The sequence below is a fragment of the Callithrix jacchus genome, chromosome 15 (genome assembly GCF_049354715.1).
Source record: "Callithrix jacchus isolate 240 chromosome 15, calJac240_pri, whole genome shotgun sequence".
Lineage (NCBI taxonomy): Eukaryota > Metazoa > Chordata > Mammalia > Primates > Cebidae > Callithrix > Callithrix jacchus.
Genome location: NC_133516.1, coordinates 73,237,651 through 73,251,444, shown reverse-complemented (window position 1 = coordinate 73,251,444; position 13,794 = coordinate 73,237,651). Strand labels below are relative to the sequence as shown.

Here is a 13,794-nt window from a genome sequence, read left to right as displayed (position 1 = left end):
GATGGGAGAAGCAGTTTCCTAAAGTTAATGTGTGCTGGATGTCTGAACCATGGCTTTCCCTTCTGTGTGGCAGCTGCCTTCATAAGCAGCAATCATAAAGTTCCCCAGAAGTAAGGACAGTACAGTTGTTCTTCGTGTACATCTGAGCTTACACCGAGGATCTCGGGCTTACCCTCAGGTGTGGAGGGTTCACATTTACTGTGGAATAGGACACCTCTCAACACCTCTCTGAGCCTTATCTACTTCCCCTAGCTGATTGGCTTTCATCTGTAGACCTGAGATCACATGCTGACCTCCAGGCAGTCACGGTCAGAGGAAAGAATTCACTGGATTTGCCAACTGCCATCATCTGTCTAGGTCTCTCACTCACCTTGGCCATCTCTTTATACAGCTCCTTTTTGGCAAGTTCTATAGAATTCAGGGTCTGAATACTATAGTTGTAGATGGTCTTGTTGGCAGGGGCTGTAATTTTAATCACCTTTGCCATGGACTTTGGAGGCTTCTTGCTGACCTGGTAGGCTTCTGTGATATTTTTCTGAAGAAAGAGACACCAGTCACTACCCACACCAGATCAGCCTCACCCCCAACTGCCAGCTCATATGCACTGAGATGATCGCTGGGACATAGCCCTGGTGCAGGTATTGATTGATTCTTCAATACTTGTGCTATTATATTACAGAACCAGGCCAAAGGGCCAACCAGTCCAACCTCAGCTACCCAAAAGAATTCAGAGGACCAACAGATTGATACCCCTGAGGGCACTGTAACTGGAACACACATCATCTGGCCACTCATCTCCCAACCAGCTGCTGAGAAAGACAGTTTATGGCTCGTGTGGTCAGAAGTCGGAAAGGCTTTCATGGTGTGGACGGGGATATTACAACCTAAAGCAGCAAGGACCACCATCCTTGATTGTGGTTGACTGTCAAGTGTGCCTGGGGAGTATGACCCTCATTCTCTCCAGCAGGCCCAGTTTGGAAATGATAACTCTTCCCTGGTCAGAGAGACATGAGATGATCATTGGCTTCCTTTGTTAATGAAAATAGAAATGTGGAAGGAGATAAAAGGCAACACTGAAGGCTGGGGGGACAGTGCCCAGGACCCAAAACAAGGGAGAACTGGGAAGTTTCCACTCTAAATTGATGGGCACTGCACAGTGTTTCATATGCGTATTTCATAGTAACCTTCAGCGCAATACCATCTTAACTTTACAAAATTTCTTAGCACAAGGTGGTGACCTTAGTTCAACTACAGTGGCTTGACTTTTGAATCTTTGAGGAATGTCTGCACAAGAATGCAAATAATCAGGGGGAGGACAAAATCTGCAATTCACACACATGAAAGAACAGACTGTCCAGGCAACAGGGATACAAGGCAAAGACAGGTCTAGGGTCACTGGATGGGGACAAAACTCAGACTTTGGAGCACCTTTGAGAAGATTATAATAAGGATGCTACATAGAGCAAGAATCCTGTCATGGCCCACATGGAACTTCAATATTTCATGATGTGTCCAGTTTTTCTAGTAGTCCTTAGTTGGGGTATCAGATCTGAGTTTTTCAGTCTGCCATTCCTAGAGGTTCCTTGCTCCTAAATCCTAGAATTGGCGAATTGCAACCTAAGGTGACAGATTCTTTCCATGCTACTCTTAATAATTTGGAGTTGAAACTTTGACCTAATACTTGTTAGAGGGAAAGCAAACAGTGTCTATAGTTGTTCTGGATGCCTGAGCTTGTCTGCCAAGGGGTGATACCTGCAGGAGAGTTTGGACTCAGAGCAAAAGTAACTAGATGCTGGAGAAGTACGTGCAGAGAGAGGCAAGAGCCACAGACTGAACTGAAGCTAAATTATTGGAAAACATGGGCTAAGAATTTAACGTAAGAAATTACAATAAGAATGAAGATAGCAGTGCGAAGCCAAAGTAAGACTAAAAGTATTGCGTGTGAAATAGTTGAAACAGAAGACAAGAATGAGATACTGCAGAAGTGGTACTGTTGGGAAATGAATGAATGAACTGAAAGATCCACTTGAGATACACTTTCAGAAAGCAGTACTGTATAAAAAGATAAAATTAGAAACTGACTATAGAGGATGGAAATAACATCCAAATAACAGAAGTCCCAAAAGAGTGGGAAAGAAAGAATATTTGAAGAAAATTTGAAAAAATAATGTTAGGAATGACAAAACTTACAAGCCTGGATATGCTATTAGTGGGATTTAAGAAAAATACAGGCCGGGCGCAGTGGCTCACACCTATAATCCCAGCACTTTGGGAGGCCGAGGTGGGTGGATCACCAGGTCAAGAGATCGAGACCATCCTGGTCAACAAGGTGAAACCCTGTCTCTACTAAAAATACAAAGGTTAGCTGGGCATGGTGGTGCGCGCCTGTAGTCCCAGCTACTCAGGAGGCTGAGGCAGGAGAATTGCTTGAACCCAGAAGGCGGGGGTTGTGATGAGCTGAGTTCGTGCCATTGCACTCCAGTCTGGGTAACAACAGAGAAACTCCATCTAAAAAAAAAAAGAAAGAAAACAAATACAAAGATAAACTCTCAAAACTTCCAGAGTAAAAGTGTGGGCCACCAATAGAGAAAAAAGTATTGGCCAGGCGCGGTGGCTTATGCCTGAAATCCCAACACTTTGGGAGGCCAAGGTGGACGGATCACGAGGTCAAGAGATCGAGACCATTCTGGCCAACATGATGAAACCCCGTCTCTATTAAAAATACAAAAAAATTAACTGGGTGTGGTGGCATGCGCCTGTGGTCCCAGCTACTCAGGAGGCTGAGGCGGAAGAATTGTTTGAACCCAGGAGGCAGAGGTTGCAGTGAGCAAAGATTGCGCCACTGCACTCCAGACTGGTGACAGAGCAAGACTCCATCTCAAAAAAAAAAAAAAAGAGAAAAGTATCACTTGCCGTCAGATCCGCAACAGCAAGAAGATAAACTATCTTCAACCTAAAATTTGATATCCAGGCAAACTGTCTAGTTGTGAGGGCATATGCTTAGGTTTACAAGGCCTTAGGTTTTACACAAAACCCTCCTTTAAAAACTGTTGGAGCTCACACCTGTAATCCAGTACTTTGGGAAGCTGAGGCAGGCAGATCACCTGAGGTCAGGAGTTTGAGACCAGCCTGGCCAACATATAGTGAAACCCTGCCTCTACTAAAAAATACAAAAATCAGCTGGACGTGGTAGTGCATGTCTGTAGTCCCAGCCACTTGGGAAGCTGAAGCAGGATCCCTTGAACCCGGAGGTGGAGATTACAATGAGCCAAGATCATGCCACTCTACTCCAGCCTGGGTAACAGAGCAAGACTTCATCTCTCCCACCTCCCTGTCCCCTGCCAAAAAAAAAACTTGGGAGAAAATTGAAAATGGAGGAGGAACATTCAGGTAAATTGAAGGTTAGCAGGTAATGTCCAATATCCTAGTAAAGTTGTCTTAAAAAGACTAGGAAAAAGTAAAGTTTCAAAGCCTGGAATTGAAATTCTAGAGACTATAAAAGGGATGGTGGAGTGTGGGTAGGAGATGAGCTAAGAGGGATATAAATGTACTATTTGTCTTACAAAGGGAATATAAATTATGAGTTTAACAATTCAGTAGGAATGCCTAACAGTATGGTCTTCAGGATAACCACCATAGGAACAAAGAATGTATACTTAAGTCCACAGAAAAAAATCCTTGATCTATCCAAAGAACACAGGAAGGGAGGGTTTAAAAGTAGATTCAGTGGCAAAAATGCCTAATAGTAATTACAGTAAATGTGTGAAGCTTGCCAATTAAAGAATCTCAAAATTTTTTAACAGTTTCACTCTTATTGCCCAGGCTGGAGTACAATGGCCTGGCAAAATAAATTGACACAATCTTGGCTCACTGCAACCTCCACCTACAGGTGTGTACCACTATGCCTGGCTAATTTTTTATTTTTAGTAGAGATGGGGTTTCACCTTGTTCAGGCGGGTCTTGAACACCTGACCTCAAGTGATCCACCCGCCTCGGCCTCGCAAAGTGCTGAGATTACAGGCATGAGCCACTGCACCTGGCTTGGATTTTTTTTTTAAGCTAATAATATGCTACCTACAAAACTTTCAACATGAAGAGATAGGTTTGAAAACTAAAGGGAGATAGCATATACACTAGGCAAAAGGGCACCAGGAAATACAGACAAAAAAAAGCTGTGTGGCATTTTTAATATCTGCTGAAATAATTCAAGTTAAAAATTATCAAAAGGGACAAAAGGATATTGTATATTGAGGACAACAAAAAGGTATAACTTGTAAATATATATGCAATATAGTCTCAAAATATGTTAAGAAACAACTGACAGGATTACAAAGAGAAATAGACATCTATCTCACATCACTGGAGAGCAATTAAGGCAGCCAGGATTTGAGAGGCCAAGAATCTGGAGAAAAGGAAAATAATGGTGGTTCCATTTTCTTTGTGCAGTTTTCTCTCAAGGGATTTACTACTAAGTTGCACATGGATAAGGAGAAATAACATAAGCAGAAAAAGCAGCTAAGAAGTTCAGAGGCTAAGGAGGTATTTTAAGGAAAATGTTGCGTTGCTAGGGAAACAAAATTGGATTTCAAAATAGGAAATTGTGCCAAGGAGGAAGGGCCCTAGTACCTCCAGGCTTCCAGTTTAGAATACAGAAAGTCTGTGCTTTAGGAGTAAGGGCAAACCTGACTCATTAAGGAGATTTATCTGTCCTCTGTTTCCTGCTATATCCTCTCTGGAGTAAGACATCAAGAGAGTCTCCAGTTTTCAGTACAGTCTTTTCCACTTAACAAAAAATAACAGACATGCCAGGAAACAGGATGAAAAGATGGAAACCAATAGAAGCACCATTTCTAATAAATAGATAAAAATTAGCCGGGTATGGTGGCCAGTTCCTGTAATCCCAGCTACTCGGGAGGCTGAGGCAGGAGAATTGCTTGAACTCAAGAGGCAGAGGTTGCAGTGAAGCAAGATGGTGAGTGCTACTGCACTCCAGCCTGGGTGGCAGAGTGAGACTCAAGTCTCAAAACGGAACATTAAAATAATTATGATTAATCAAAATAAATGAAAATGAGAATTTCACCAGACACCTGGAACCTATAGAAAAAGTAAAAGGAAATCATAGAATTGAAATCATCATTAAAATGACAGTCCAGTAGATGGGTTTAATTGCAGCCTGGACACAGCAGGGGATAAGATTAATGATTTAGAACAGCAGTCTCCAAACTTTGGCACCAGGGACTGGTTTCATGGAAGAGTTTTTCCATGGCCAGTGGGAGAGTGTTGTGTGGGCATGGTTTGGAGATGAAACTGTTCCACCTCAGATCATCAGGCCCTGGTTAGAGTCTTAGAAGGAACATGCAGTCTGGAACCCTTGCATGTGCAGCTCACAATAGTGTTCACACTCCTATGAGAATCTAATGTCATCACTGATCTGATAGGAGGCAGAGCTCAGGTGGTAATGCTCACTGGCCCACCACTCACCTCTTGCTGTGCCACCCAGTTTCTAACAGGCCTCAGACCTGCTACTGGTCCACAGCCTGGGGTTGGGGGCCCCTGCATCAGAAGATAGATTGGTTGAAAATAACTGGATTGAAGGACAAAAAGGAGAAAAAAGACAGGAAAATAAAAAGTATGAGACATATAAGTAATATCAGATGCAGATCATGGTGAAAATATCTAATATTGGATTCCCAGGAGGAGAGGGAGAAAAGATGACTAATGTCTGAAGAGAAATATTGTCCCAGAACATTTAAAACTTGAAAAAGCAACAGATTCATCAAATTCTAGAAACCCATGGCAGGTTAAATACAAAGAAAAACATGCCTAGGAACATCACAGTAAAACTGCTGAAAACCAAAGAAAAGGAAAACAAAAACAGCCAGAGAAGCCAAAGTAACTTCAAAAGAACAAGACTGGCTGGCAGCTGACCAAAAGAAACAATGGAAGTCAGAGGACAATGGAATGCATCTTGAAACTGTAATAACTGCCACGCTAGAATTCTAAACCCAGGAAAAATACCCAAAAATTCTAACCACAGAAAAGTTAATTGGTACTCACAAGCACTTCTCAACACTGAAACAATGAAAAGACGAATCACAGACTGGGAAAAGATACACATCTAACAACTCACATTTGAATAACAGTAAAACACTGTCAATTAGAAAAATACAACTAGGTTTAGGCTGGGCACAGTGGCTCATACCTGTGATCCCAGCTACTCAGGAGGCTGTTCTAAACTAGAAGCAGGAGAATCACTTCAACCCAGGAGGCAGAGGTTGCAGTGAACCCAGATTTCGCCACTGCACTCCAGCCTGGGCAGCAGAGTGAGATTCTGTCTCAATAATAATACAACTAGGTTTATTTTATTTTTATTATTTATTGATTTTTGAGACGGAGTTTCGCTCGTTACCCAGGCTGGAGTGCAATGGCGCAATCTGGGCTCACCTCAACCTCCGCCTCCTGGGTTCAGGCAATTCTTCTGCCTCAGCCTCCTGAGTAGCTGGGATTACAGGCATATGCTACCATGCCCAGCTAATTTTTTATATTTTTAGTAGAGACGGGGTTTCACCATGTTGACCAGGATGGTCTTGATCTCTTGACCTTGGGATCCACCTGCCTCGGCCTCCCAAAGTGCTGGGATTAGAGGCGTGAGCCACCGCGCCCAGCCCAAGGTTTATTTTAAATGGAAGAAAAAAAATATATTTGAACAAGCACTTTACAAAAGGAGATATCCAAATAGCCATTCATGTGTGAAAAGGTGCTCAACATTATTCAGATAGACATTAAAGCCTGGGCATGGTGGGTTATGCCTGTAATCCCAGCACTTTGGGAGGCTGAGGTAGGTGAGTCACCTGCTTTGATCACCTGAGGTCAGGAGTTTGAGATCAGCCTGGCCAACATGGTGAAAACCTGTCTCCGCTAAAAATACAAACATTAGCCAGGCGTGGTGGTGCACACTTGTAGTCCCAACCACTCAGGAGGCTGAGGCAAGGAAAATCACTTGAACCTCGGAGGCAGAGAATGCAGTGAGCCAATATCGTGCCACTGCACTCCAGCCTGGGCGACAGAGCAAGATTCCATCTCAAAAACAACAGAAAGCCTGAATGTAATACCAGCATACCTTACCTGAGCAGCAAACATGAAGCCAAATCTAGCCACATATACATGATGATTATACATGAAGAAGTGAGATCCCAGGAATCCAAGGCTAGTTTAACATGTAAACATGAAATAAGGTTGTATACCATATTAATGGACAAAAACTACATGATCACAATATTTGCATTTAAGAAAAATGCATTTATTTCACAATATATTTATATACATATTTCACCATATATGCATTTTTTTGTTAAATGCATCTATTTTCACAATTAAAAATTTCCCAATTTAACAAAAACCTGCGTATATTGTGAAAATAGATGCATAATGTGGAAAAAGCATTTAACAAATATCCAATGCCTATTCATAATGAACTCTCAACAAATTAATACTAGAAGGGAACTTTCTTAACCTGATAAAGGGCGTCTTTCAAAAATCTGCAGTTAATGTCCAACTTAATGGTAAAAGACTGAATACTTGCTCCCCAAGATCACAAGCAAGGCAAGCATGTCTGCTCTCACCTCTCCTCTTCAACACTGCACTTTATACTGGACATTCTAGACAGTGCAAAGGGAGAAAGAGAGGGCAGGACAAAGAAAAGGAAGAAATGAGGAAGGAAAGGAAGTGTTATGGACTGAATGTCTTCCCCTCAAATTCCTCTATTGAAGCTCTAACCCCAGCATGGCTGTATTTGGAGTAGGGAAGTAATTACAGTTAAATGAGGTCATAAAGGTGGGACCCTGATCAGATAGGGTTAGTGGCCTTGTAAGACAAGACATCAGAGCTCTCTCTCTTCATTCACACACAACAAAGTGATCATATGAGTACACTGCAAGATGGTGGCCACCTACAAGCCAAGAGAAAAGGCCTCAGAATAAAACCCACCTTGCCAGACTTAATCTTGGACGTTCCAGCCTCCAGAATAGTAAGGAAATAATTTCCTGTTTGAGACTCCCAGATTGTGGCAGCCCAGACAGAAGTAAAGGAAGGAAGGAAGAGTATCCAGATTGGAAAGGAAAATGACTTTTCTTCACAGATGACATGATCCAGTTCAAAAGGTTGTAGGATACAAGATCAATATATAAAAAATTAATTCTATTTCTATATTATGGAAACAATACAAAAAGTAATTCAATTCATAACATTAATTTCACAAAAGAAGTGCAAGACTTGTACACTGAGAACTACAGAAATTGCTGAGGAAAACTGAAGACCTAAATAACAAAGACATTCCATGTTCATAAATTGGCGACCCCAAAATTGTTAAGTTGGCAGTTTTTCCCAAATCGATCTATAGATTCAATAAAGTCCCTATGAAATTCCTACAGAATTTGTTACAGAAATCGGCAAGCTGATCATAAAATACATGTGGAAATGCAAAGGCCCCAAATAGTCAAAGCACTTTTGAAAAAGAACAACGTTAAAGGACATACACAACCTAATTAACTATAAGTCATCAAGACAATGTGGTGCTGGCACATGGAGAGGCATGTAAGTTAATGGAACATAGTTTAGAACACAGATACAAACTCTTAGATTTATGGTCAATTCTTGATAAAGCTGCTAAGTCAGTTCAATGGGGGAATAGCTAGTTTTTGCAAGAAATGATGTGAGGACATCTGGATATCCATATGCAAAAAGATGAATTTAGACCCTTACAGTGGACTTAAAAAAAATGGTTCACAGATTTAAATGTGAGAGCTAAGAGTAAGAAAAAGGATATGAAATGCTCTTTGTAAGTTTAGGCAGAGTCCTTAGCTATCACTCCAAAAGCATGATGAAAGAACAAATTGTAATTTATCAAAATTAAGAACTTTTATACTTCAAAAGTCTTTTCTTACACCGGTAAGAAACAAAAGACAAGCCACATATATGGAGAAAATATTTGCAAATCATATTTCTCATTAAGTACTTGTATCAAGAATATATAACAACTCAACAATAAAAAGACAACTTGATTTAAAAATGGATAAATAGTACACCCAGAGGGCCAGGCGTGGTGGCTCATAACTGTAATCCCAGCACTTCAGAAAGCCAAGGTGGGAGGATTGCTGGACCCCAAGGAGTTCAAGACCAGCCTGGGTAACACAGTAAGACCCTGTCTTAATTTAAAATAAGAAATTAATTTAAAAAGATACAAACATATATTATACCTAAGAAGCTTTATGAATTCCTAATAAGTACATTAAGTTATGTAACATCATCTGTCATTATACAATGCAAATTAAAATCATAAGATACCATTACACACTAGAATGGCTATAATCAAAAGGACTGGCAAGAAGTGTTTATGAATGTGGAGAAACTGGAACCCTCATGCATTGCTGGTAGGGATGTAAGATTGCACAATTACACTGTAAAAACTGCTTTTCTTACAATGTAATTACCTTTTTCTTTTTTTTTTTTTTTTGAGATGAAATCTTGCTCTATTGCCCAGGCTGGAGTGCAGTGGCTTGATCCCAGCTCACTGCAATCCATGCCTCTCAGGTTCAAGCGATTCTCCTGCCTCACTCTCCCAAGTAGCTGGGACTACAGGCATGTGCCACCACATCTGGCTAATTTTTTTTTTTTGGTATTTTAACAGATGGGGTTTCACCGTGTTAGCCAGGATGGTCTCAAACTCCTAACCTCATGATCTGCCCACCTCAGCCTCCCAAAGTGCTGGGATTACAGGTGTGAGCCACTGTGCCCAGCCACAAAGTAATTTATTTCTTTTCTTTTTTGTAGATACGGGGTTTCACCATGTTGGTTAGGCTGGTCTTGAACTCCCTATCTCAGGTGATCCACCTGACTTGGCCTCCCAAAGTACTGGGATTATAGGTGTGAGCCACCGCACCTGGCCCACAATGTAACTCCTTAAAATCATAAATATAAATTTACCAATATGACCCAGCAGTTCTACTCCTAAGTTCCACCCAAGAGAAATAAAAACATTTTCACATAATGATTTGTATGCAGATGTTCATAGGAGCAATATTTATCATAGCCCCAAGCAAGAAATAATAGTAGTTCCAAAAAGTGGTGAATGAATAAATGTGATATATCAATTCAATAGAATACTTTTCAGCAATAAAAAAGGAACACAATGCTGATATATTCAGGAACATGGATGAACCTCAGGAACTTTATGCTCAGTGAAAGAAGCCAGACGCAAAAGTTTACATAATTATATGGTTCCACTTACCTGAAATATTGAGACAAGGCAAATCTATAGAGACAGAAGGCATATCGGTGGTTATGTGGGACTAAGAATGGAGCAGAGATTGAGTGTAAACTAGCATGATACTTTCTGTGGGAGCAGAAATGTTCTAAAACTGGATTGTGATGATGGTGTTATAACTACATTTACTAAAAACTATTGATTTATATATACTTACAATGGATGAATTTTATGGTATGAAAATTCTATCTCAATACAGTTATAAAAATGTGAAAAATTATGGTTGGGTTTCAATTATTATAGTATACATAGGAAATTTAAAGCCATTTTAAAGTAGCCATATCTAAATAATAGGAATGTGATTTTTAAAAAGATATTTACAAGTGATTTCAGCATATTTACAAGAGATGATTTACATATTTACAAGTATAAATTATATACTACGATATTATAAAATTGTCCATATTATTGCAAAATCTTTAAAAACTTGTGGCTGGGTGTGGTGGCTCACACCTGTAATCCTAGCTCTTTGGGAGGCTGAGGTAGGTGGATTACTTGAGGTCAGGAGTTCTAGACCAGCCTGGGCAACATGGCGAAACTCTGTATTTACTAAAAATACAAAAATTAGCCAGGCATGGTGGTGTGTGCCTGTAATCCCAGCTGCTTGGAAGGCTGAGGCAGGAGAATTGCTTGAGCCTGGGAGGCAGATACTATAGTGAGCCGAGATCACACCACTACACTCCAGCCTGGCAACAGAGCAAGACTGTCTTAAAAATAAAAATAAATTTAAAATGCTTCCTTGTTAAGTAGTATTAACAAAATTATATTAACCCATGAAATGAATATATATTCTTGTACATATCTAAATTCATTGTAAGGTAGGATAAGGAAGACTGTAAATACTCTCAACATTGTTTGACTTTTTTTTTTGAGGCATGGTCTCACTCTGTCACTCTGAGTGCTGGAGTGCAGCCGCATGATCTCAGCTTACTGGAACCTCCACCTCCTGGGTTCATGTGATTCTCCTGCTTCAGCCTCCTGAGTAGCTGGGATTACAGGTGCACGCCACCACACCTAGCTAATTTTTGTATTTTGTGTAGAGATGGGAGTTTTGCCATGTTGGCCAGGCTGCTTTTAAATTACTAGCCTCAAGGGATCTGCCTGCCTCAGCCTCCCAAAGTGCTGGGATTAGAAGCATGAGCTACTGTGCCCCACATTGAGACAGGGTTTCGCTCTGCCATCCAGGGGATGTCATGGCATAATCTTGGCTCACCATGTTGCCCAGACTGGTCTCAAACTCCTAAGCATAAGCAACCTACCCACCTCGGCCTCCCAAAGTGCTATAGTATATATATTTATTAAACAAGAGAAATTAAAGTGAATGAAATAGCCAACTTGAGAAGATAGGAAAAGGGAGAAAGGTGTAAGTTTTAAAATATAATAAAAATAAAAGCTGAAGTTAATGAATTAGAAAAACAGAAAAAGCAGAATTGATAAATCTAAGAACTGGGTCTTTTGAAAAAGCTAAAAAGCTGAACACTAATGGAAAAAACAGCCAGGCACAGTGACTCACACCTGTAATCCCAATACTTTGGGAGGCAGGAGAATCCCTTGAGCCTAGGAGCTGGAGACAAGCCTGGGCAGTAAAGCAAGACCCAATCTCTACAAAATAAATAAACAAACAAATAACAATTAAAATAAAAAAAATTAACCAGGTGTGGTGGCGTACGCCTGCCTACTCAGGAGGCCAAACCTGGAGGACGGCTTGAGTTCAGAAGTTGGAGGCTGCTGTGATCCGTGATCAGGTCACTGTACGCTAGCCTGGGCCATGGAGTGAGACCCCGACTCAAACAATAAAAAGAAAAGAAAAAATGTCCGTTTGTTGGTTTTCACAAACAATGCACACATATAAAGCTTACAAACTTCTAGGAGACTTTGTTTTTAAACTGGAGAATTGGGATGGTAGGGCCTTCACACAGACTATGGGAAGACAACTGCAAGTAATACCACAGATGTTTGTGTTTCCATGTTTTTTTGGTTGAGGGTGAGGGAGATTCTTCTTGCCCATTCAAGCCACACAGCACCATCCTCCACCCCATCACCAGCTTCTCAGTCTCCCATTCTCTCCCTCTGTCATGCAGATTAGTTTGTGTCCTATGTTGCTTGGACATCTTATGACACTTGTGTCTTGACAGCCTAACCAAGATGTTACACACACACACACACACACACACACACACACACACACGTACGTGCTACAGTTCTTTCTCTACAATGAACTCTGGGCCCATGGTAAAGGTAACACACCTAATAGCATTCCTTCTCACCTTTCAGGAAGGCCAAGGTTATCTAGGACTGGGAGTTAAGGTTTCTGACATGGCTCAGCCCCACATTCTGCACTTCTTGCCCATCCAGCTGGGTAGCCCAAGGCCAGGAGTGTAGGCATGGACCAGAGGCAGCTGCCCCACTCAGGAATATGAGTGTGCCTCTCAGTAAGTGCCTGGAGTGCCCAGGTGGGGTTTGGGAGCCCTGAGTCAGAGAGGAGGGCTGCCCACCTGGAGGAAGCTGTGCTTTTTGTCTTTGTTCTTCAGCAGCATGGCACTCCGCCACTGCAGGTACTTCTCCTGGTGGGCATGGATCTCTAAGGTGAGGGTGGAGTTCCGACCACTGTAGTCCTCAAGATTGGGGGTGGGCTGAGGTGGTAGGGTAAACAGTTTCTCATCTGTGAGTTCTTCTTGCGAAAGGGGCATCCCAAACTCTTGGCTCAAGTCTTTGATCATAGCAGAGGAGGGCAGCAGGTCTCTCACTGTCACGTCCCGGAGGGTGGTGCTGTTATGGCAGATGTCGTGGATCCTGGAACAAAGAACCATCATGCCACTGAGCCTCTACCATGCAAGACAGGTGTAATCATCCCATCCTACAGCAGGAAATGAACACTCAGAGGCTGTCTAGCTGGTCCCAGGTCCTGGAGCTTGTGACTAGAGAGCTCAGATTCCAGTCTGCTGAGTCTGGGCTCCTGGCAAAAGCCTCCTTCTCCATCTTCTCCCCAGCCCCCAGAAGATGAAGCCTCCCACGGTTTGCTCTGAGTGCTCCTCTGTTCCTGTGGCCTTAGCCGTACCTCCCCTCTACCTACACACCCTATCGGGGCACAGTGCTACCGGCTGCCCATCAGGGGTGTGGAGCACAGAGACTTCCGCACTGGGAGCATCATACACAGAGCCTCATGGGGCTGGCTGTTAATAGAGGAGGAGGAGGAGGCTAGAGAGAGTCCTCAGCAAAGCTCAGGGACTGAACGGCCGGCCCACTCTTCAGCCCCAAGGCCTCCTCTTTGGTTCCCTCTGCCATGGCCTGTGCAGTGGGCATTGGGTCCAGAACCCATGCTCAGGTATGCCTGCTGACTGCTCACTGTCTCAGCTGCCTCCGAAGTCCACTGTACAGTAGGTGCTTATCATAACTCTCACTGTCCCAGTGACCCTGGCCCAGCCTTAGCCTTTCTGAATTTGGCTTTCTCACCTTTTAGATAGAAATAAAGC

The 13,794-nt window shown here is 42.2% G+C and overlaps 2 protein-coding genes across 11 annotated transcripts in view; one reads left to right on the top strand and one right to left on the bottom strand.

Annotated features, from left to right (window-relative positions):
* Positions 1–2,155, top strand: part of ACAD9 (acyl-CoA dehydrogenase family member 9) — a 32,220-nt gene extending 30,065 nt beyond the window's left edge. For all 5 annotated transcript variants that reach the window (XR_013527545.1, XR_013527544.1, XR_013527543.1 and 2 more), the window contains one exon: positions 680–2,155. The gene's annotated coding sequence lies outside the window, so the exon portion shown is untranslated. The remainder of the gene's footprint in view (positions 1–679) is intronic.
* CFAP92 (cilia and flagella associated protein 92 (putative)) overlaps positions 1–13,794 on the bottom strand; it is an 80,662-nt gene that overhangs the window by 5,349 nt on the left and 61,519 nt on the right. For all 6 annotated transcript variants that reach the window (XR_013527540.1, XM_035273831.3, XM_008982240.5 and 3 more), the window contains exons 12-13: positions 12,817–13,114; positions 371–535 (exon numbers count right to left, since the gene is read on the bottom strand). Coding sequence is in view for 5 of the 6 variants with exons in the window: in XM_035273831.3 (XP_035129722.3) it covers positions 371–535; positions 12,817–13,114 (463 nt within the window). In the remaining variant the exon portion in view is untranslated. The remainder of the gene's footprint in view (positions 1–370; positions 536–12,816; positions 13,115–13,794) is intronic.